General features: G+C 41.7%; 1 protein-coding gene across 1 annotated transcript in view; it reads right to left on the reverse strand.

The window, feature by feature from the left end:
* lrp1b (LDL receptor related protein 1B) overlaps window positions 1-24,835 on the reverse strand; it is a 1,292,371-nt gene that overhangs the window by 134,616 nt on the left and 1,132,920 nt on the right. Inside the window, exons 66-67 of the mRNA XM_033023505.1 lie at window positions 21,834-21,953; window positions 7,738-7,863 (exon numbers count right to left, since the gene is read on the reverse strand). Of these exons, the coding sequence (XP_032879396.1) occupies window positions 7,738-7,863; window positions 21,834-21,953 (246 nt within the window). The remainder of the gene's footprint in view (window positions 1-7,737; window positions 7,864-21,833; window positions 21,954-24,835) is intronic.

Here is a 24,835-nt window from a genome sequence, read left to right on the forward strand (position 1 = left end):
CTGAAGGAATGATAGACTCCAAGGTTGAACTCTTAGACTGTGTTGTATTGTGGAAAAGATACAGAATATTCACAATAACATGTATAATGAGTGGCGCAGTGGCACGCCTAACAGAGCAGCTGTCACCTAGCTCAAGAAATCCAGGTTCTATCCTGATCTCCATGCTTGTCCATGGTGTATTTCCATGTTCTCCCTTTGACTGTGCGTTTCTTCACCCAATGAAAGGTGTCAGATTTACCTCCGGCATGTTGGTGAGTCATGGAATGTGAGGGATAATGTGGGATAATAAGATGGTTTCCTGTAAATTGACTTAGCCAATTGAGTCTATTCTGGTTCTCAGAGGATCTAATTAGTCCCATCGCCCATTCTTTTCTCAGTAGCTTAATCTCGCATATTAACACCCACTAACTCATCCATCAGCCAGCTCCATGTGGGATAATTCACAAGAGTCAATTAGCTTGACAATCAGCAAGTCTTTTGGATGTGGAGGAAACACATGAGGTTACAGCAAGAGCATGCAAACTCCATACTGACAGCACTAAATCAAACCCAAGTCACTGGAGTTGTGAGACAACTGCACTATCTGGAGCACCACTGCCCCACTCATTTTGTTTCAGAGGTCAGAATGCATTGGGCTAGAACCGCTTAGATACAGTGCGGAAACAGTCCCTTCAGCCCATTTGAATTCGCACTGACCAGCAATCCCCGCACATTAACACTACCCTACACACACCGGGGACATTTATACCAAGCCAATTAACCTACAAACCTGTATGTCTTTGGAGTGCGGGCAGAAACCGAAGATCTCGGAGAAAACACTTGCGATCATGGGGAGAATGTACAAACTCCATATAGACGAGCACCCGTTGTCAGGATCGAACACGGGTCTCTGGCACTGTAAGATAGTAGCTCTATTGCTGCGCCACTGCGCCACCCGGTGCTGTTAGAGACTGCTGGCAATAAATAATTTAAATGAAAGTAAGTCCAAGGCATCCAAGCATGTACATGGGACCTTGAACCTACTGACAGATTCAGAATGACCAAATGGTTTTATTTCACTGTCTAATCCTTTGGTGGATCTCCATCTTGCTGCAATGACACCGGTAATTTTTGCACCATTCATGCAATATATAACAATCCATTGAGGATTGTAGGGCTATAGCTGTGAAGTAAATGTTTAGTTGAATGTTTTAATTATTTATCTGTTGCAGTTTTCAGACTACATTTTTAACTTATCAATTATTTAATTATTTTGTAAAAGTTTTTAGATGTCTCTAAATGCAAGAGGAACGTACAGTATTTAATGATTCAGAAAATGTCTGCAGTGTTGACGGACTGTAAATCTGGGGGTTGGACTTTGTCAAGTCTCAAAGCTTTCAACACTGCTGAAGACCAATATGTCAATGATAAGTCAATAAACTTGACTTGACTTGACTTGGTCTGAAGTACAGCACATATTTGGGCCAACAAGCCAAGCCTCTGAACACAGAGCAGGAAGATCATGGTGAAGAATCACTGTGAATCCAACCTTGGGTCCTGTATTTCCATCAACCTTCGGACTGAACACCACTTTCTTGCTGACGTGCAAGTAATAAGTGTGGAATAACGGCAACATGGAAACATTAGTGAATGACTTGCTCAATTATCTAACCATTTTCCTGCAATGCGAGAAAGCGGTAAAGTTCCAAAGAAGCATTTGGGGCAAATCGGTCTAAAAATGAAGTGATAACAAGGAAGAGAGAACGGCAAAATAACGTGTAGGAAGGAACTGCAGAACTGCAGGAACTGCAGATGCTGGTTTACACCGAAAATAGACACAAAATTCTGGAGTAACTCAGCGGGTCAGCATCTCTGGAGGAAAGGAATAGGTGGTATTTCGGGTCGAATTCCTGCTTCAGACTAAAGAAGGGTTTTGACCAGAAATGTCACCTATGCCTTTTCCCCAGAGTTGCTGCCTGAGCGGCTGAGTTACTCCAGCATTTTGTGTCTGCCAAGATAAGGAGATAGAACTGAGCAAATAGAGAGGGAAATGAACTAAATAATAATTGCAATACTAAATTAGGCTTATCCAGGAATAATTCACACCAATGACACTAAAATGAAGAGGTCGATGATTATCACAAATGTTAAGTGGATATGAGCACATTAAATCAACAGTACAATGGGTACCGAGGAAGATCTTAAAGGGAATGGAGATTTTGAAAGCAACTTGTAGGCACCATGAGATAAATGGCAGAACCGAATTGGTCGGCCAACATGTGATGGTGATTCAAAACTCAGGATTAAATCTGCACATAAACATGGCATTTATTGGGAAAGCACAGTCGCTTTTCGAGTAACTGTCAGCTCAATTTTAACCAGGTTCTAATATCATCTCTAATCCTTTTGATGGTGTCTATAATAAAGTGCTTTGGAAATAAAACAGATACAAATCCTGAAAGAGATAAGCCAGGCTCAAGAAGACGCACTAAATTGAAATCAAATCAGACAGAAATTATGGTAATGATTGCAGGCTTTCCAAGCACAATAGAAGAACATTAAAAGATCAACTTTATTATTTGAAGATTAAAACAGTAAAGATAGGTTTTCAGGTATAAAGGCTGACACCAGTTCTGGGAAAGTGCTAGGAGCATTTTAACTATCAAGAGATTTGATGAAAAACATATTTGAGCCTCGGAAATTAAAAAAAATGATTCTGAAAGCAGGTGCGATGCTGATACTTGAATCAAAGAACAAAAAGCCCGAAGGGAAAGATATGAAATACTAAAAATATTTGAGACACACATTTTGTTTGATATCAAAAATTGATTTATTATCCTTCTTTAAGGGGGGTAATAGGTATTAGTTCTGTTTTCCAATCCCCATCAAAATTTTCAAGAAATAGATCCATAATTCTCAACAAAATAAATAATTAATGTACTCAACTCTTTTTTCAGCATATAATGCAAAGCATGTATCTTTAATAAATGAACCCGAAGCTCTATTGTTAACTATTTCAAACTGAGTACATACCTGGATATGAACATGGTCCAGGAATTATTTTTATTTTCTTACTGTTTCTCTTACTGTGATTGACAAGAGAAGTTAGGGATAGAATAAAACTAAAATAAAAGATGTATAACATAGCAAAGAGTAGCCGGAAGCCAGAGGATTGGGAAACTTTCATAGGACAACAGAACAAACGGGAAATACGGGCTGAAAAGAAGAAGTGCGAGGGGAAGCTGGCCAGGAATATAAAGAAGGACAGTAAAAGCTTCTTTAGATATGTTAAGGGAAAAAGATTAGTAAAGTCAAATGTGGGTCCCTTGAAGGCAGACACGGGTGAAATTATTATGGGGAACAAGGAAATGGCAGAAGAGTTGAACAGGTACTTCGGATCTGTCGTTGAAAGATTCATGCGCTGCTGAATATAGGTTGAATGGTTTGAATGATTAAAGAGATCAGGTTAAAAATCATTCTGCCACCCTTGGCGGTTTGGTTACGCTCAGAGAAGGGCTTTAAAGGTATCACACGGTTTGACACAATTCATAAAGTCTCATTGTATGCGGATGACCTGCTCCTGTACATCTCATATCCAGTCAGCTCTCTCCCTGTGATTATGAATATTTTAGAACGGTTTGGGGTGTATTCTGGTTATAAACTTAACTACCAAAAAAGTGAACTATTACCGATTAACTCATTGGCTAAGAAGCTCCCTCGCTCTTTAACCTCATTCAAATGGGCTGAGGACGGATTTCGCTACCTCGGCGTTTTTTTCACAATATCTATATTTTATATGTTCCGCACAAACTTCCTGCCTCTGGTTGAGAAAGCTGAAAGAGACTTTGACCGCTGGTCAGTCTTACCGTTATCCCCCGCGGCCCGGATAAATCTGGTCAAGATGGTCGTCCTACCCAAATTCCTGTACCTTTTCCAGCATGTTCCTATATTTATCACTAAATCTTTTTTTGATAAATTAGAAAGGACAATATCTAAATTTTTATGGGGTAGCAAACCGGCCAGAATTCGAAAGACGCTACTACAGTCTCCTAAGAGTGACGGCGGTTTGGCACTTCCTGACTTTAGGCGATACTACTGGGCTGCTAACTTGCAAAAAATCCTGTACTGGATGAATGATGATTGCGACCACCTACCGACCTGGGTACACATGGAAAAGGCGAGTTCACATCTCCCGTTGCAGTCTGTCCTATGCTCTCAACTCCCCCTATCTATAACATCTGCGGGTGCAGGCCCAATTGCGTCCCTCTCGCTCAAGATATGGAGTCAATTTAGGAAAAACTTCGGTTTACAAGGCCCTTCCATCTTGACCCCACTGCTTAAAAATCACATCTTTAAACCTTCAAGTACAGACTCCGCAGTCAAAACCTGGCATAGTAATGGCATCAGTAGTATCAAAAACCTATACAAGGATGGCATTTTTTCGTCTTTTGCGGAGCTTTCGTACAACTATAGCCTCCCAGACTCCCACCTTTTTCGTTTTTTCCAGATTAGGAATTTTGTGAAGAAGATATTCCCCCATTTCCCAAATCGTCCCCCTGAAACCCTGACCGATTCCATCCTAGCTCTAGATCCCAACCGGAAGAAATGCATCTCTTTTTTGTATAACTTGTTAGGGTCGGTTATATTGAAACCTCATACCTCATTAAAAGCTGCGTGGGAGGGTGAGCTGAATACGAAACTAACTGACCAGCAATGGGACTCTGCCTTGGATTTGATCTATTCTTCCTCCATATGTGCTCGTCATGGCCTAATCCAATGCAAAGTCCTTCACAAAGTCCACTACACAAACGCAAGATTATCTAGAATATACCCCGCTGTTAAAGACACCTGCAACAGATGCAATCAATCCCCTGCCAACCATAGTCATATGTTTTGGTCTTGCCCTAAGCTAGCAATCTTTTGGAGGAGTGCTTTCGACGTGCTAAGCAGAGCCTATGGCCAGACTCTTCCTTCAAACCCACTGTCAGCTATTTTTGGTATTCCCCCCAACACCAACCTCTCTGTTGCGTTGAAGCGGGTCCTGGCTTTTACAACCCTGTTAGCCCGGAGACTGATTTTGCTTAACTGGAGACTTACCTGTCCCCCGACACACGCCCGCTGGATCAAGGAGGTGCTCTACAACTTAAAGCTTGAAAAACTTAGGTTCTCTCTCAAAGGCTCTACCAAGACATTCCTAGATACATGGAACCCTTTCCTGGAACTTGTTAACTCTCTTAACTTGTTTCCGGACTTGGAAGAGGACTGAGTGCCCTCTATCACAGCTCTGTCTTATTGCAGCTGCTATCCCCTCAACCCCTCCCCCCCACCCCCTCCCTCCCCACAATTTTTTTAATTAAAAAAAAAAAAAAATCTTATTTTTTTTATTTTTTTATTTTTTTATTTTTTTTATTTTTTTTAAAAATTCGTATTTGTGTGGATGTGTACGTATGTGAGTGTTGTTTGTCCCCGGGTGGCGAGGGTGGGTAAGGGTAAGGGTAAGGGTTTTGAGGGTCGTTTACATACTGTTGTACAATTATGTCCTGATTATCACTGTCTGTTATCATTGTATGTATGCAAATTGCTGTTAAATTCAAAATTCAAATAAAAAGATTTAAACTAAAAATCATTCTGCCACCTAAACCCACTAAAACACATCAAGGGCTTTGCACTAAACATGGTGCCACGAATAATTGATAGATTAACAGATGGGGGACCGGCATTCTGGCAGGCAGGTTTGCCACTGCTACACAGGTGGTTTTAAACTAAATAAGGGGGTGTCAAATGGGATAGTCAAGGATGGAGTTAAAGGGAAAGGGAGTAAAGGGATAATTAATGACCCCCAGAATTAACGGGAAAGAAAGCTCGCAAAGGGATAGGAGAGTATGGCCAAGTGTAATAGGGATCGATGTGAAAGGTGAGATGCATAAGGAATTAAAAATATTGTATATGAATGCACGAAGTATAAGAAGTAAAGTAGATGAGCTTGAGGCACAGTTAGAGGTTGGTAGATATGACATTGTGGGGATTACTGAGATGTGGCTGCAGGAGGATCGGGTATGGGAACTTAATATTCAGGGTTATACATCCTATTGAAAGGACATTGAGTATAGAAGTTGGGATGTAATGTTAAAATTGTACAAGGCATTGGTGAGGCCAATTCTGGAGTATGGTGTACAATTTTGGTCGCCTAATTATAGGAAGGATGTCAACAAAATAGAGAGAGTACAGAGGAGATTTACTAGAATGTTGCCTGGGTTTCAGCAACTAAGTTACAGAGAAAGGTTGAACAAGTTAGGGCTTTATTCTTTGGAGCGCAGAAGGTTAAGGGGGGACTTGATAGAGGTCTTTAAAATGATGAGAGGGATAGACACAGTTGACGTGGATAAGCTTTTCCCACTGAGATTAGGGAAGGTTCAAACAAGGGGACATGACTTGAGAATTAAGGGACTGAAGTTTAGGGGTAACATGAGGGGGGAACTTCTTTACTCAGAGAGTGGTGGCTGTGTGGAATGAGCTTCCAGTGAAGGTGGTGGAGGCAGGTTAGTTTTTATCATTTAAAAATAAATTGGATAGTTATATGGACGGGAAAGGAATGGAGGGTTATGGTCTGAGCACAGGTATATGGGACTAGGGGGGAATACGTGTTCGGCACGGACTAGAAGGGTCGAGATGGCCTGTTTCCGTGCTGTAATTGTTATATGGTTATATTATATGGACAGGCAGGTGGGCAGAGGAGGGGGGGGGGTAGCTCTGCTGGTAAGGGATGGAATTTAGAACCTTGCGAGGGAAGACATACGGACTGACGAGGTAGAGTCACTGTGGATTGAGTTGAGGAATTGCAAAGGCAAGAAGACACTAATTGGTGTTATCTACAGACCCCCAAATAGAAACCCGGATGTTGGGTGTAAGTTGCAGCAGAAGTTAAAACTGGCATGTAACAAAGGTAATGTCACTGTGGTGATGAGGGGATTCAATATGCAGGTAGACTGGGAAAATCAGGTTGGTTCAGGACCCCAAGAAAGAGAGTTTGTAGAGTGCCTCCAAGATGGATTCTTAGAACAGCTTGTAATGGAGCCGACCAGAGAAAAGGCAATTCGGGATTTAGTGTTGTCCAATGAACCAGATTTGATAAGAGAACTAGAGGTAAAGGAACCACTTGGAGGTAGTGATCATAATATGATTAGTTTTAATCTGCAATTTGAGAAGGAGAAGGTTAAATCGGAAGTGTCAGTGATGCAGTTGAACAAAGGGGACTATGAAGGCATGAGAGGGGAGCTGGCCAAGGTAGACTGGAAAGGGATCCTAGTAGGAATGACGGTGGAACAGAAATGGCAGGAATTTATGGGCATAATCCGGAAGATGCAGGATCATTTCATTCCAAAAAGGAGGAAAGATTCTAAGGGGATTAGGAGGCGACTGTGGCTGACAAGCGAAGTTAGGGATAGAATAAAACTCAACTAAAAGATTTTGGTCCCTGAATGCTTGCTATGGCTTACGACCAATATTCATTGCCAATCTCAATTTCACACCCATTATGTAAATACAGAGTCATTACAATTGTCTGTTCTCAAAGTCACACATTTGTTTTCAGAGATTGAGGAGTGGGCTTTACCAAAGGATTCCTAGCACAGAATGTTAAATAATGTGACCCACACCCTCCTCTCATATTCAAAACCAAATGGCAATATTCATCCTATAATCAATAAATATTTATATTTAAAATCTGTTTTGCTATTAGCATCCAAGAATAAAACATACCACATTCTTCTCTTGGTTCATCAGATCCATCTCCACAGTCATCCTCTCCATCACATTTCCATCGTGCAGGAACGCATCTGCTTGTGCCTTTGCAGTGAAAGTCATCTGTGCCACATGCAATCTGAGCTGAAGCCAATCAAAAAAATAACAAAACAGCTTTTATTACAGCCCTTAACTCACAAAGATCTAACATTATACAAGCAACATATTATTCCCAATGCTCTGGTATGCATATGGTCATTGTATTCTGTCACATTTGACAAGAATAATTGAGATCAGCTGCAGGATTATACAATGAGAATCATTGCACCAGTGTGCAGAAGATATTTCATAGTTACTGTAATCTTAGTTTATCGTATGGCTTTTTGTTGTTTATTGTACAGTATTATTATTGTTATTGTTGCTGTAGTTACTGTTATATAACTGCTAATTGTACGTTGTATAAGAATTTTGTCAGTCAGTCTCGGCCCACAACGGGGACTTATTCTGTGTAGCGCATAGAGTTTCCTGGAGAAAATGTGAAGATTGCATGTTGAGTTACCTGCTCCAGTGATTACCTGTGATTAAAGAAAAGTACAGAAACTAACAGTAGCACAACCCAGAGGAATGGAGCCTTCAAACCTAAACATCTTGAATTACGTTACCATGATTATTCTTATCAGAACTTTCTATAATTATTCTAAATGTCAAGAAATTAAATAATTTTGCACACAAACAATAAATTTAACATAGATGATAGACACAAAATGCTGGAGTAGCTCAGCGGTTAGGCAGCATCTCTGGAGAAAAGGAATAGGTGACGTTTCGGGTTGAAACCCTTCTTCCCGACCTGACCCGAAACGTCACCTATTCCTTTTCTCCAGAGATTCTACCTGATCCTCTGTGTTACTCCGGCAATTCTGTGCCTATTTTCGGTGTAAACTAGCATCAGCATCATTCCTGGACAACAAATGTAAAATGTATTTTGTTGTATAACTGAGTATGTATGCTTCCTATCCAAAATATCTTGTATTGAAAAATGTTAACTGTAGGAGTTCTGATGCAGAATATTGAATGTTTTGAATAAACTACATATTGACCACTACCTCCCATTAAGTAAATGCTGGTGGAGATGAGATTTTCATTCAATACCATCCAGAGTGTTCATTTGCCAAGGTTTTGAAAGGGATTCAGTTGTCTTAGTTGATGTACATTCCAAAACACTGTAACACAGAATTTTCTACTCAATAATGTTATTCCAAGGAAAGCACATTGGGCCAAACATCCCGAGTGCTGTTGAAAGATCATGAATTCAGTGAAAATCTGTCTTTGAACTGCCTGAAATCCAAAGAGTTGCTTAGTTTAATTTAGATTAAGTTTATTGTCACGTGTACCAAGGTACAATGAAAAGCTTTTGTTCCATGCTAACCAGTCAGCGGAAAGACAATACGTTACATAGAAACATTGCAAATAGGTGCAGGAGGAGGCCATTCGGCCCTTCAAGTCAGCCCCGCCATTCATTGTGATGGCTGATCGTCCCCAATCAATAACCCGTGCTTGCATTCTCCCCATATCCCTTGATTCCACTAGCCCATAGAGCTCTATCTAACTCTCTCTTAAATCCACCCAGTGATTTGGCCTCCACTGCCCTCTGTGGCAAGGAATTCCATAAATTCACAACTCTCTGGGTGAAAAAGGTTTTTCTCACCTCAGTCTTAAATGGCCTCCCCTTTATTCTAAGAGTGTGGCCCTTGGTTCTGGACTCGCCCAACATTGGGAATATTTTTCTTGCATCTAGCTTGTCCAGTCCTTTTATAATTTTATATGTTACTATAATAATCCCCCTCATCCTTCTAAACTCCATTGAATACAAGCCTAGAAGTTTCCGGAAGTGGCGGCACTGGTGAACGGCTGCGGCTCGCCTGCAGTCCGTTTGTTTTTACTTTTTTGTGTTGTTTTTTTCGTCTTGTTTAGTTAAGTTTTTGGTTTTTAGGTTTGTGTTATGTGTGGGGGGGGGGGGGGAGGGGGGTTGGGGGGTTGAAACAGGGCTTTCTGTCTCTCCCTTCGGGGGAATGCGACTTTCTTGTCGTATACCCCTTCTCTGCCTCCGTCTGCGCTGAGGCCTAATGGCGGAGCTGGCGACCTCGAGGCTCCGGAGGCAGAGCCTGTCAGGACCCGCCCTGCGCTCGCTCCCGTGAGGGCGGCCCAGCTCGGGGCTGGAACGGCGCTCCCGTGAGGGGCTGAGATGCTCCCGTGAGGGCGTCCCGGCTCGAGGGTAACAGCGCTCCCGTGAGGGCGGCCCGGCTCGAGGGTAGCGGTGCTCCCGTGAGGGCAGCCCGGCTCGAGGGTAACGGCGCTCCCGTGAGGGCGGCCTGGCTCGAGGGTAACGGCGCTCCTGTGAGGGCGGCCCGGCTCGAGGGTAACGGCGCTCCCGTGAGGGGCTGAGACGCTCCCGTGAGTGCGGCCTGGCTCGAGGGTGGAACGGCGCTCACGTGAGGGCGATCCGGCTCGGGGCTGGAACGGTGCTCCGGTGGCTGAGACGGCGTTCTGGCGGCGGCGGCCTGAGTCCGGGGTTCGGCCGCGGGCCAGTGGACGACATTGTCAACAGCTGCGTCCGCTGGACTGGAGGGCGGCAGCTTCGACCACCCCCGGGCCGCGGAGTTTGAACCGGCCCGTTCGCGGAGCTCGGTGAGCCGCGGGACTGACTTACCATCGCCCGGTGGGGTATCGCCTCAGCGCAGAGGGAGAAGAGGAGGAAAGAGACAGCAGCCCTAAGATTTTTGCCTCCATCACAGTGAGGAGGTGCTTGGTGGACTCACTGTGGTGGATGTTAATTTGTGTTTACTGTCTGTTCTGTTGTTTATTATTGTATGTATGGCTGCAGGTAACGACATTTCGTTCAGACCGTAAGGTCTGAATGACAAACAAAGGATCTAATTCTAATTCTAATCTAATCTTTCCTCATATGACAGTCACGCCATCCCAGGGATCAATCTTGTGAGCCTATGCTGCACTGCCTCAATCACAAGGATTATTACAATTACAATTACGTTATTACAATCGTGCCATCCACTGTGTACAAGGGTTGAGATTTTTGATTGGAGAAAGGCTAACGTTGAGGAGATGCGAAAGGATTTAAAAGGAGTAAATTGGGACATTTTGTTTTATGGGAAAGATGTGGAAGAGAAATGGAGTACTTTTAAAGGTGAAATTTTAAGAGTACAGAATCTTTATGTCCCTGTTCGGTTGAAAGGAAATAGGAAAAATTGGAAAGAGCCATGGTTTTCAAGGGAAATTGGACACTTGGTTCGGAAAAAGAGGGAAATCTACAATAATTATAGGCAGCATGGAGTAAATGAGGTGCTTGAGGAGTATAAAGAATGTAAAAAGAATCTTAAAAAATTAAGATTAAAGAAATTAGAAAAGCTAAAAGAAGATATGAGGTTGCTTTGGCAAGTAAGGTGAAAGTAAATCCAAAGGGTTTCTACAGCTATATTAATAGCAAAAGGATAACGAGGGGTAAAATTGGTCCATTAGAGAGTCAGAGTGGACAGCTATCTGCAGAGCCAAAAGAGATGGGGGAGATATTGAACAATTTCTTTTCTTCGGTATTCACCAAGGAGAAGGATATTGAATTATGTGAGGTAAGGGAAACAAGTAGAGTAGCTATGGAAACTATGAGATTCAAAGAAGAGGAAGTACTGACACTTTTGTGAAATATAAAAGTGGATAAGTCTCCAGGTCCGGACAGGATATTCCCCAGGACATTGAGGGAAGTTAGTGTAGAAATAGCAGGGGCTATGACAGAAATATTTCAAATGTCATTAGAAACGGGAATAGTGCCGGAGGATTGGTGTACTGCGCATGTTGTTCCATTGTTTAAAAAGGGGTCTAAGAGTAAACCTAGCAATTATAGACCTGTTAGTTTGACGTCAGTGGTGGGAAAATTAATGGAAAGTATACTTAGAGATAATATATATAAGCATCTGGATCAACAGGGTCTGATTAGGAACAGTCAACATGGATTTGTGCCTGGAAGGTCATGTTTGACTAATCTTCTTGAATTTTTTGAAGAGGTTACTCGGGAAATTGATGAGGGTAAAGCAGTGGATGTTGTATATATGGACTTCAGTAAGGCCTTTGACAAGGTTCCTCATGGAAGGTTGGTTAAGAAGGTTCAATGGTTGGGTATTAATGGTGGAGTAGCAAGATGGATTCAACAGTGGCTGAATGGGAGATGCCAGGGAGTAATGGTGGATGGTTGTTTGTCAGGTTGGAGGCCAGTGACTAGTGTGGTGCCACAGGGATCTGTGTTGGGTCCACTGTTGTTTGTCATGTACATCAATGATCTGGATGATGGTGTGGTAAATTGGATTAGTAAGTATGCAGATGATACTAAGATAGGTGGGGTTGTGGATAATGAAGTAGATTTTCAAAGTCTAGAGAGAGATTTATGCCAGTTGGAAGGGTGGGCTGAAAGATGGCAGATGGAGTTTAATGCTGATAAGTGTGAGGTGCTACATCTTGGCAGGACAAATTAAAATAGGACGTACATGGTAAATGGTAGGGAATTGAAGAATGCAGGTGAACAGAGGGATCTGGGAATAACTGTGCACAGTTCCCTGAAAGTGGAATCTCATGTAGATAGGGTGGTAAAGAAAGCTTTTGGTGTGCTGGCCTTTATAAATCAGAGCATTGAGTATAGAAGTTGGGATGTAATGTTAAAATTGTACAAGGCATTGGTGAGGCCAATTCTGGAGTATGGTGTACAATTTTGGTCGCCTAATTATAGGAAGGATGTCAACAAAATAGAGAGAGTACAGAGGAGATTTAGTAGAATGTTGCCTGGGTTTCAGCAACTAAGTTACAGAGAAAGGTTGAACAAGTTATGGCTTTATTCTTTGGAGCACAGAAGGTTAAGGGGGGACTTGATAGAGGTCTTTGAAATGATGAGAGGGATAGACAGAGTTGACGTGGATAAGCTTTTCCCACTGAGAGTAGGGAAGATTCAAACAAGGGGACATGACTTGAGAATTAAGGGACTGAAGTTTAGGGGTAACATGAGGGGGAACTTCTTTACTCAGAGAGTGATGGCTGTGTGGAATGAGCTTCCAGTGAAGGTGGTGGAGGCAGGTTCGTTTTTATCATTTAAAAATAAATTGGATAGTTATATGGATGGGAAAGGAATGGAGTGTTATGGTCTGAGCGCAGGTATATGGGACTAGGGGAGAATACGTGTTCGGCTCGGACTAGAAGGGTCGAGATGGCCTGTTTCCGTGCTGTAATTGTTATATGGTTATATGGCTATACATGTTAAAAAGAATAATGTGAATAATGTTTAGTGCAAGATAAAGTCCAGTAAACCCAAGATAGTCCAAGGGTCTCCAATGAGGGAGATAGTAGCTCAGGACTGCTCGCATGTAGTTGGTAAGATGGTTCCGGTGTTTAAATGTCTGCAATCAAATGGGGCAGATTGGAATATCCAAGGTGCAGGATTGTCTGCTGAGGGTTGCTATGAAGTTAGGTGTAGCCCCTACAAGGACCTATTTAGGGGAAAAGTACTTGAAGGTAGGATTTGAGTGGATAGCATTTTTCTTAACACATGGGGCAAATGGCCTCCTGTTTCATGCATTTTCTATTATTCTGAGTGCTTGTCTTTCAACATTTCCAAATGGATCACCTTTCTTGTTGGGACCAATTTGACCGATGAAGGGTCCCGACCCAAAACTTCCTATCCTATTCAGCAGTGTTGCCCAACCTGCTGAGTTACTCCAGCTTTTTACGTCTTTTCTTGTTGCATGTAGTATCTCAAAGGAATATATCCTTTTTTATTTATCTTTTTCCATTGCAAACTAAAAATGATTCTCCCCTCATATTGCACCTAAAATTGTATTTTCCCCGCAGGTTACCCTCAAACAATGGGAACCTGTGTGTCAGAATTCCAGAAAGTAACTGAGTTCACACAAAACAGAAGTTTTGGCAGCAATTCCACATGGCCAGTCTCCTAAATACTCATTCATATGTACTGGTGATAATATTGGCCAAGTAAAACATGTCCCAAAATGGAGAATCTCTGCATTTGCAAAGCCTGGTTGTCCTCTTTCTGTAAAAAGTTTCAGGTATATGAGTCATGGCTCCAAGGTGTCTGGACCCTGGGAGGAAGTTGAGGATAAGGTGAGGTCCAGAAGTCCTTCTTATTGTTAATATGTATGAGGGTTTTGCAGTAGAGCTGAGCAGGATTAAAAATGCATGGTTAGGATTGGTCATAGGATGTTGTAAAGCATTGTTAATTATGTAGCAGAGTGTTTGTGCTGTTATCTTGTGATTGATTAAAGTGTGGAGCCTTGTTCAAATTGTTTATACTACCTGGGGAAATGTTTCTTTACTTTAGTGAACTGTCTTCCAACTAAAACTTTATGTGGAAACAATGTAATGGGGTACTTTGTGATTGGGTTAGGGAACCGTCAATAAATGTATTATATGATCAATATTTGTGATTGGCTTGTAGGGGCTGCCGCCCCCACCCCCATATAGTTTTGTGCCATGGGTCTGATACCCTATAAAAGAGGGGACACCACATGGATCGCAGTCAATCTTCTGGGAGCACACTCAGGACTGTGTGACTTGTTGGAGGTGTCTACTCGCACGAGGCTGAGGGGCTTGGACGAGTAGAGACAATGATCGGACCTGCGGTGTTGGTAAAGGGGCTGTCCCACTTGGGCGACCTAATTGGCGAGTTTAGAAGAGTTTGAAAAAATGACATGTTGAAGACCTCCTTTGACTACGTTGAAGACTAGCTTCGACTAGCTACGACTAACTTCGGGAAAATTGGACAACGAATAGTGGAGAGTGAAGACGACCTCCTTCGATCTCCTTCAAACTCCCTTCGACTATGATGAGGACTATCTATGACTACCTTTGATTACCTACGACTAACATGCTGACCTACCACCATATAACCATATAACAATTACAGGACAGAAACAGGCCATCTCGGCCCTACAAGTCCGTGCCGAACAATTATTTTCCTTTAGTCCCACCTGCCTGCACTCATACCATAACCCTCCATTCCCTTCTCATCCATATGCCTATCCAATTTATTTTTAAATTATACCATCGAACCTGCCTCCACCATTTCCACTGGAAGCTCATTCCACACCGCTACCACTCTCTGAGTAAAGAAGTTCCCCCTCATGTTACCCCTAAACTTCTGTTCCTTAATTCTGAAGTCATGTCCTCTTGTTTGAATCTTCCCTATTCTCAAAGGGAAACGCTTGTCCACATCAACTCTGTCTATCCCTCTCATCATTTTAAAGACCTCTATCAAGTCCCCCCTTAACCTTCTGTGCTCCAGAGAATAAATACCTAACTTATTCAACCTTTCTCTGTAACTTAGTTGTTGAAACCCAGGCAACATTCTAGTAAATCTCCTCTGTACTCTCTCTATTTTGTTGACATCCTTCCTATAATTGGGCGACCAAAATTGTACACCATACTCCAGATTTGGTCTCACCAATGCCTTGTACAATTTTAACATTACATCCCAGCTTCTATACTCAATGCTCTGATTTATAAAGGCTAGCATACCAAAAGCTTTCTTTACCACCCTATCTATATGAGATTCCACCTTCGAACTATGCACGGTTATTCCCAGATCCCTCTGTTCAACTGTATTCTTCAATTCCCTACCATTTACCATGTATGTCCTATTTTGATTTGTCCTGCCAAGGTGTAGCACCTCACATTTATCAGCATTAAACTCCATCTGCCATCATTCAGCCCATTCTTCCAAATAGCCTAAATCACTCTGTAGACTTTGGAAATCCTCTTCATTATCCACAACACCCCCTATCTTGGTATCATCTGCATACTTACTAATCCAATTTACCACACCTTCGTCCAGATCATTGATGTACATGACAAACAACAAAGGACCCAACACAGATCCCTGAGGCACCCCACTAGTCACCTGCCTCCAACCCGACAAACAGCCATCCACCATTACCCTCTGGCGTCTCCCATTCAGCCACTGTTGAATCCATCTTGCTACTCCTGCATTTATACCCAACAGTTGAACCTTCTTAACCAACCTTCCATGAGGAACCTTGTCAAAGGCCTTACTAAAGTCCATATAGACAACATCCACTGCTTTACCCTCGTCAATTTCCCTAGTAACCTCTTCAAAAAATTCAAGAAGATTAGTCAAACATGACCTTCCAGGCACAAATCCATGTTGACTGTTCCTAATCAGACCCTGTTTATCCAGATGCTTATATATATTATCTCTAAGTATCTTTTCCATTAATTTGCCCACCACTGAAGTCAAACTAACAGGTCTATAATTGCTAGGTTTACTCTTAGAAACCTTTTTAAACAATGGAACAACATGCGCAGTACGCCAATCCTCGGGGACTATTCCCGTTTCTAATGACATTTGAAATATTTCTGTCATAGCCCCGGCTATTTCTACACTAACTTCCCTCAATGTCCTAGGGAATATCCTGTCAGGACCTGGAGACTTATCCACTTTTATATTTTTCAAAAGTGTCAGTACTTCTTTTACTTTGAAACTCATAGTATCCATAGCTACTCTACTAGTTTCCCTTACCTCACATAATTCAATATCCTTTTCCTTGGTGAATACCGAAGAAAAGACATTGTTCAATATCTCCCCCATCTCTTTTGGCTCTGCAGATAGCTGTCCACTCTGTCTCTCCAATGGACCAATTTTATCCCTCGTTATCCTTTTGCTATTAATATAGCTGTAGAAACCCTTTGGATTTACTTTCACCTTACTTGCCAAAGCAACCTCATATCTTCTTTTAGCTTTTCTAATTTCTTTCTTAAGATTCTTTTTACATTCCTTATACTCCTCATGCACCTCATTTACTTCATGCTGCCTATAATTATTGTAGATCTCCCTCTTTTTCCGAACAAGATGTCCAATCTCCCTTGAAAATCAGGGCTCTTTCCAATTTTTACTGTTTCCTTTCAACCGAACAGGAACATAAAGATTCGGTACTCTTAAAATTTCCCCTTTAAATGTCCTCCATTTCTCTTCTACATCCTTCCCATAAAACAAAATGTCCCAGTTCACTCCTTTTAAATCATTTCGCATCTCATCAAAGTTAGTCTTTCTCCAATCAAAAATCTCAACCCTAGGTACAGTTCTGACCCTCTCCATAATTATATTGAAACTAATGGTATTGTGATCACTGGACCCGAAGTGCTCCCCAACGCATACCTCCGCCACCTGTCCCGTCTCATTTCCTAACAGGAGGTCCAGCACTGCCCCTCCTCTAGTAGGTACCTCTGTGTATTGCTGCAAAAAACTATCCTGCACACATTTTACAAACTCCAAACCATCCAGCCCATTTACAGAATGTGTTTCCCAGTCTATGTGGGGAAAGTTGAAATCTCCCACAATCACTACCTTGTGCTTACTACTAATATCTGCTATCTTCTTACATATTTGCTCTTCCAATTCTCGATCCCCATTTGGCGGTCTATAATACACCCCTATAAGTGTTGCTACACCTTTCCCACTTCTCAGTTCCACCCAAATAGCCTCCCTAGATGAGCCCTCCAATCTATCCTGCCAAAGCACTGCTGTAATATCTTCTCTGACAAGCAATGCAACACCTCCACCTCTTGCCCCTCCAATTCTATCACACCTGAAGCAACGAAATCCTGGAATATTTAGTTTCCAATCACAGCCCAGCTGCAACCATGTTACACTGATCGCCACAACATCATACTTCCAGGTGTCTATCCAGACTCTAAGCTCATCCACATTTCTTATAATGCTCCTAGCATTAAAATATGCACATTTAAGAAAGCCCCCGCCTCTTATTATCTGTTTATTTCCTTTTTCTTCTTTCTCCTCTTGTGTCCGAGTGCTTCCCTTTTCTGCTTCCTGCCTCCCATTCTGTCTACTAGCTTTCTCTATTTGAGTCCCTCGCCCCAACCATTCTAGTTTAAAGTCTCCCCAGTAGCCTTTGCAAATTTCCCCGCCAGGATATTGGTCCCCCTCGGGTTCAAGTGCAACCCATCCTTTCTGTACAGGTCCCACCTTCCCCAAAAGAAGTCCCAATGATCCAGAAACTTGAATCCCTGCCCTCTGCACCAGTCTTTCAGCCACGCATTTATTCTCCACCTCGCTCCATTCCTACTCTCACTGTCGCGTGGCACAGGCAGTAATCCTGAGATTGTTACCTTTTTGGTCCTTTTCCTTAACTCTCCTCCCAACTCCCTAAATCCTCCCTTCAGGACCTCTTCCCATTTTTTACATATGTCATTGGTACCTATATGTACCATGACCTCAGGCTCCTCTCCCTCTGATTTCAGGATATCTTGGACGCGTTGAGACACGTCCGAGACCTTGGCACCAGGGAGGCAAACCACCATCCTGGTCTCCCGACTGCGTCCACAGAATCGCCTATCCGACCCCCTAACAATAGAGTCCCCAATTACTATTGCCCTCTTCTTTTTGTCCCTACCTTTCGGAGCAACAGGGCCGGTCTCTGTGCTGGAGGCCCGTCCGCTGTCGCTACCCCCGGGCAGGCTGTCACCCCCATCCGTACTCAAACAGGAGTACTTATTTGCAAGGTGTACCGACATTGGAGTACTCACTCGTCCCTGCCTCTGCCCCTTGCCCTTCCTTAGCGTGACCCACATGTCTCTCTCCCGTGGTTTTGGAGTGACCACCTCCCTATAACTCCTCTCTATGACCTCATCACTCTCCCTGACCAGACAGAGGTCATCGAGCTGCTGCTCCAGGATCCTAATACGGTCCCTTAGGAGCCCCATCTTGATGCACCTGGTGCAGATGTGGACGTCTGGAGGGCCATCCGACTCCATGACCTCCCACATCTGACATCCAGAACAGTACACTACGATCTACTATGACTAAACCGACGAGTAAAAAAAGTGTCGATTTTTTCCATGGCAACCTTTTTTTACTCGCGGGCAATTTTTAACATATTGAGAAAAACGCCACAAAATAGCTGACGCCTCGAGTACGCGGAGACCACTCTCGAGCATGAAGGAGAGTTACGAAGACCACCTACGACCGACCTCGTGTCGACCATGCTGCGAGCATGAGTCGAGGGCAAATTCACCAGAACTCGCGGATTAGGTCGCCCAAGTTGGACAGGCCCTTTAGGTATCGTATAGGAAGTTCATTTGTGTAATAAAGAATTAGTTGATCCAGTGCTTGACTCCGTGTTTTACTGAACTAGACTAAGGGGGTAAGCTGTAGAGAGGATAATTACACAGGATGTACAATAAACAGGCATTCCTAAGCTGGGGAGGACATGTAATTGAGTCCTGAACATAATGGTTTAAAAAAATATATTTCATATACTGCCCATGAATTTGTCCTGCCCTGTATTACTGCTAACTTGACTCATCCAGACTACTGTATGTGGATTAAGATGACCTATGATGACAGTGTGCCCCTGTTGCCAACATCTCCAATTTCCTGGTTTATGCTGTGCATAATATAATGACTACTATATGATGAGCTACAAACAACTGTCAACAATGTTTTTGTTGCTCACGATTATACAATCTTATCCCTTACAAGCAAATTACTTTTTCCTTTTCTTTGATTAGATTTGAGAATCGAAATGTTGGCAGCGATGATGAGTCTGATAGTAGGACCTCTTGGATAACATATTAGATGACATGAGATGTCATTGACCTGACACGCTATCTCTCTTTCGGTCTGCGTAGATGTTGCATGACTTGCTAAGAATTTGCAACATTTTCAGTTTTATTATAACAGGACTTTCTGTCTCCTGGTGTTTGCTCTTGTGTCTGAGAAATGCCTGAATGTCATTAGCTTTGTATCACTGAGTTGATAATATTATGATACTTAATAACTACATCCATAATATAACACTTTGAAGTATATTTAATATTGATTGTTGTTAACTTTAATATTTTCACTCCCTTAAGGACTGATTCATGTATAGTAAGTACCCTCTGTAGTTTACAGAAAATTTCAGAGACATGATCTGTGAAGAAACCTTTAAGAAAAAGGTACCACACTTTGCTTGGGCTCCTCATGCCTTCTATGTCAATATGTGTATAGTCTGAAGTGAACTGTCGGGGGTTAAGAACCATTGAGAACATATACTTTCCAAGCTTCCACAGCAATAAACAACCATTAAATTAATAAATGCATGCTAAAGTAAATTGAATTAAAATATGCATCACATATATTTATAAATATCCTGAAAAATGTCTGTAACTGTATTTGTATTTATCATTTAACCAAATTTGCACAATTAAGACAGCCATAACCAGGAAATATTGAAGTCTTCTACTAAAGATTAACGGCAATAATACAGAAAAAAAAATTGCAGTAGGTTTTTTATTTAAGTGTGCATTCTAGAATGCTAAAGGACCTGAATTAACCTCTATTATTTCTTTAAATCTTTCACTTGGGGATGATGTTATCTACTGCATTTATCATTCCCATATTTCCCTCTCTGGTAGCAGGTGTTGGGTAAGGGACATGCTTTTGTTCCGCATGAGAGCTGGCTGGTGACAGGAGCCATTTTTCTGCTTAGTCCAGAGAGAGGGGCAGGGATGGAAAAAAAGTCATGTTGTACAGCTTGAACAAGAAGTGAATAATCTTGGTAATTTTACATAGTGTCCCAGGGCCTCGATCTTCTATTTCTTATTGAAAACATACTTCCATTTTTACAGAAAGAATAGACAAGCCCAGGCATCACACTGCAAATACACTGTCAGTTCTCAATGGTATTATCCTTCTAGATCACCCTCTTGCATGCTGATATCATTAACTTCAACTGGCATAAAAAAATCTAAGGTAGACAAAAATGCTGGAGAAACGCAGCGGGTGAGGCAGCAACTATGGAGCGAAGGAAATAGGCAACATTTCGGGTCGAAACCCTTCTTCAGACAAAATATCTAATTGCTCATTTCTGAAGGAAATTAATAATGAGAACAATTCTGACATATCTATGGCTGACACATTCCACTACTCATAACCATTAAGGAAAGTTAAAAGGGCTAACATTGCAATTTTAAGAAATAATTTGAGACACTAAAGTAGGTGGTACCGAGGACACTGGAGATGGTTATCAAAATTTACAGCAGGATCTTAATCAGCTGGGCAAGTGGGCAGAAAATGGCTAATGGAGTTCAATGCAGATAAGTGTGAAGTGTTGCTTTTTGGGAAGTCAAACCAGGTCAAACATACACAGTTCTTTGGGAGTACTGTAGAGCAGAGGTATATAGGAGTACAGGTACAGAGTTCCCTGTATTTGGCATCACGCATAGATAGAGTAGTAAATATGGGTTTTGGTATATTGCCCTTCATTAGTCAGGATATTGAGTATAGAAGTTGGGATATTATGCTAAAGTTGCACAAGAATTTAGTGAGGCAGCATTTGGAGTATTATGTTCAGCTTTGGGACTCTTCCATAGGAAAGATGTCATCAAGGTGGAAAGAATGCAGCAAAGATTTACAAGGATGTTGCCTGGACTCGAGGATTTGAGCTACAGGGAAAGATTGGACAAGGTCGGACTATATTACTTGCGACATTGGAGTCTGGGGGGTGATCGTATGGAGATGCATAAAATCATGAGGGGAATTGACAGGATATTTTATCTAGTGTAGGGAAATTGAGAACCAAATGACATAAGGTGTGGGAGGAACATGAGGGACAATTTTTTCACTCAGAGGGTGGTGGGTATATGCAATGTGATGCCAGAGGGGATAGTTCGGGCGGTAAAATAACAACATTTAAAAGAGAGGTACATTGATAGGAATGGTCCGGGGGGGGAGTAAATATAGGCCAAATGTAGGTTAAATGTGACTAGCATAGATGAATTATCTTGGTCGGCATGAACTAGTTGGACCTGTTTTCGTGCTGCAGGATGTTATTTGAAGGAGCAAATATGTTCTCTGTCGAAAGCTAATATTAATGTCTTGTTAGTCCATGTTGATGTTATCCACAAATCCATTACAAATTATGTATGGTTCTCACTCATTATCAAGTACAAATTTAGCAATATGCCCTTCATGACAAATTATAATTAGATCTTCAATTTGCATTTGAATTAATTCATAAAGAGCTTACTGCAATTCGATTCATCAGAACCATCCGCACAGTCATGATCCTTGTCACAGACCCATTCTTCAGGAATGCATCGCTTGGTGACAGCGCACTGGAACTGGTTTGGAGAACAGGTAACTTCAGCTAGGGGCAAAGTTAAAAATCTTCAGTCAAAACATTATGAGCAAAAAAATTCAAGCGGGTAATATTCAGTATTGTTAATGGCAATATTCAATACAAAATTCAGTCCTGTACATAAGTTTTAGTGTAGTTTATGTACAGTGAAAAGTTTTTGTGGCATGCTATCCAGTGAGCAGAAAGACAATACATGGTTACAATCGAGCCATTTAGAGTGTATAGATACATGATAAGGGAATAACATTTGCTGTAGGAATAGAGATTTAAGTTTGTGGAGCGATTGTATTATGTGATTGCAGATCTGCTTCTGTGGACAAGCAGTTGCCTAGCTTGAGCACCATCTTGGAACATGATTTACTAAAGTTCTTATTCTGGTTGAAAAGTATTAAATTCAAAATAAAACTACCGATCACTTGAAAAATATATAAATAGTCGTAGAATCTGTAACTAAATTGCAATTGCTCAATGATAACTAATACTCAAGCCAAAAGCCTTATTAGATCAGTAGTTTGAACCAAATCTTAAACAACTTTAAAAAAATCTTCAGCGGTTTCCATCTAATACCAGATTGGTATTCATTTTTAAAGCAGAATATGAGGAATATTTGGAAAAGAGCATCAATACACTGGTTTAAGGCTTGAATAGAACAGAAATTTTGAGGTATTGAATTGGTTCATTATAAATGTATTAACTGAGCTGAAGAAACCTTATTCTTCAGATCTTCTGAAACATGCATTGTTAAGTGTTATGCATCACAATTGAACTTGGGTCTCAGAAATGACTACTCATTAAAAGAATAATGGAAGCATTAAAATGAAACATTTATAATAGTGCATTATTACACCAGCAATTACTTAGCGACAGGTTCATATTTTATAGTATAACGTAGTAATTTCTGCCATGCAGCTACATCAGTACCATACATCAATCCTAACCTTGGAACTAACAGAAACTGTAAAATCCATCGCAAGATAGCTAAAAATCAATTAATTTTCCACAATAGGATTAATTAAAAGTCCTTTAAAAAGTGATCTAGGTTTTCATTGTTAAACACATTACAATTAGGCAATACAGATGATTAAAATGTTGGCCCCTAAATTAGTAGACTCACTTTCAAAAAAATGATTTATATTGAAGAATATAACTCTTAGAAATTCTGCAGTTAAAGATGGATTAGAGCATTGAGCATCATTCAAAGTCATCACAAGGACCATTGGATTCAAAGAATCAAAGATCATTGTAAACAGAGAAATTGCTGGAAATGCTCAGCAGATTAGGCTGTATGTGCGGGAAGAGAAACAGAGTTAAGGGGCTGTCCCACTTGGGTGATCTAATCTGTGAGTTCTGCCGAGTTTGCCCTCGACTCATACTCGCAGCGAGGTCGACACGAGGTCGTAGGAGGTCTTTATAACTCTCCTTCATGCTTGAGAGTAGTCCCCGTGTACTCGAGGCCTCAGCTAGGTCGCGGCGTATTTTTCAACATGTGGAAAAATGCCCGTGAGTAAAAAAAGGTCGCCATGGAAAAAATCGATACTTTTTTTACTCGTAGGTTTAGTCGTAGTTGGTCGTAGTAGGTCGGCATGTTAGTCTTCGATAATCGAGGGTAGTCGAAGGTAGTCATAGATAGTCTTCATCATAATCGAAGGGAGGTCGAAGGGAGGTCGAAGGAGATCGAAGGAGGTCGTCTTCACTCTCCACTATTCGGTGTCCGATTTTCCCGAAGTTAGTCGTAGCTACTCGTAGCTAGTCAAAGCTAGTCTTCAACATAGTCGAAGGAGGTCGAAGGAGGTCTTCAACATAGTCGAAGGAGGTCTTCAACATGACATTTTTTCAAACTCTCCTAAACTCGCCAATTAGGTCACCCAAGTGGAAGTGACAGCCCCTTAGACCTTTCAGGTTGGAGAGCCTTTGTCAGAACTGAAAAAGTTGACAAAGTTGACAAAAGTTGTAAAGCTGCAGAAATGAGTGGGTGAGAGGAATGTTTTTGATAAGATGAAACCAGAGTGACTATGGGCATCAGCTATAAAGATTCAGTGGATGGAAGCAGTTAGAGCGTGAGAACAACCCAAAACATGTCACAGTTGCAAAATGCAGAGGCGTGGACATGGCTAGCAGGTCATCCATCTTAACCATTATCCATGTTTCTGCTCTCACACCCTCTCCTTTGGGATAGAATAAGGGTAAAAATTCCCTTCACCTTCCACCCACCCAGCGTCCGCACTCAACAGCTCATTCTCTTCAATTTCCCTCGTCCTTTCAGTACTTCTCAGGGGCCATTCACTTCACCACTCACTGATTGATTCTTCCATTCCCACCAAACCCCCTCTCCTTACTGCAATTTCCCTACATCTGTAGACTAAGCAACACTTGTACTTTCACCTTTTCACGCTATCTGGGAACCTAAGCAATCTTTCCACTTGGAACCGGTGATTCACTTGCACTTCTTCCAATCTAGAGTATTGCATCCAGAATTCACAATGTGCTCCTCTGCCCAGAACACAGAACAATATAGCACAGGAACAGACCATTGGCTAACAATATCCATACTAAATATGATGCCAAGATAAACTAATCTCATCTGCCTGCACATGATCCCTCTATTCCCTGTAGATCCTTTAGATGTCCCTATCTAAAAGTCACTTAAATACCACTAATGTATCTGACTCTGTCACCCTTGGAAGCATGTCCCAGGCACCCACCAGTCTGTGTATAAAAAAAATTGCTACTCATATCTCCTTTAAACTTTGCCCCTCTCACCTAAAAAAAACATGTTCTCTATTCTTTGACATTTCTACACTGGGAAAAAAGGCAACAGAAAACTATGTCTATGCCTCTTACAATTTTATGAGCTTCTATCTGATCTCCCCTCAATCTCCGGTGCTCCAGAG

Source organism: Amblyraja radiata, chromosome 7 (genome assembly GCF_010909765.2).
Source record: "Amblyraja radiata isolate CabotCenter1 chromosome 7, sAmbRad1.1.pri, whole genome shotgun sequence".
NCBI classification, from domain to species: Eukaryota; Metazoa; Chordata; class Chondrichthyes; order Rajiformes; family Rajidae; genus Amblyraja; species Amblyraja radiata.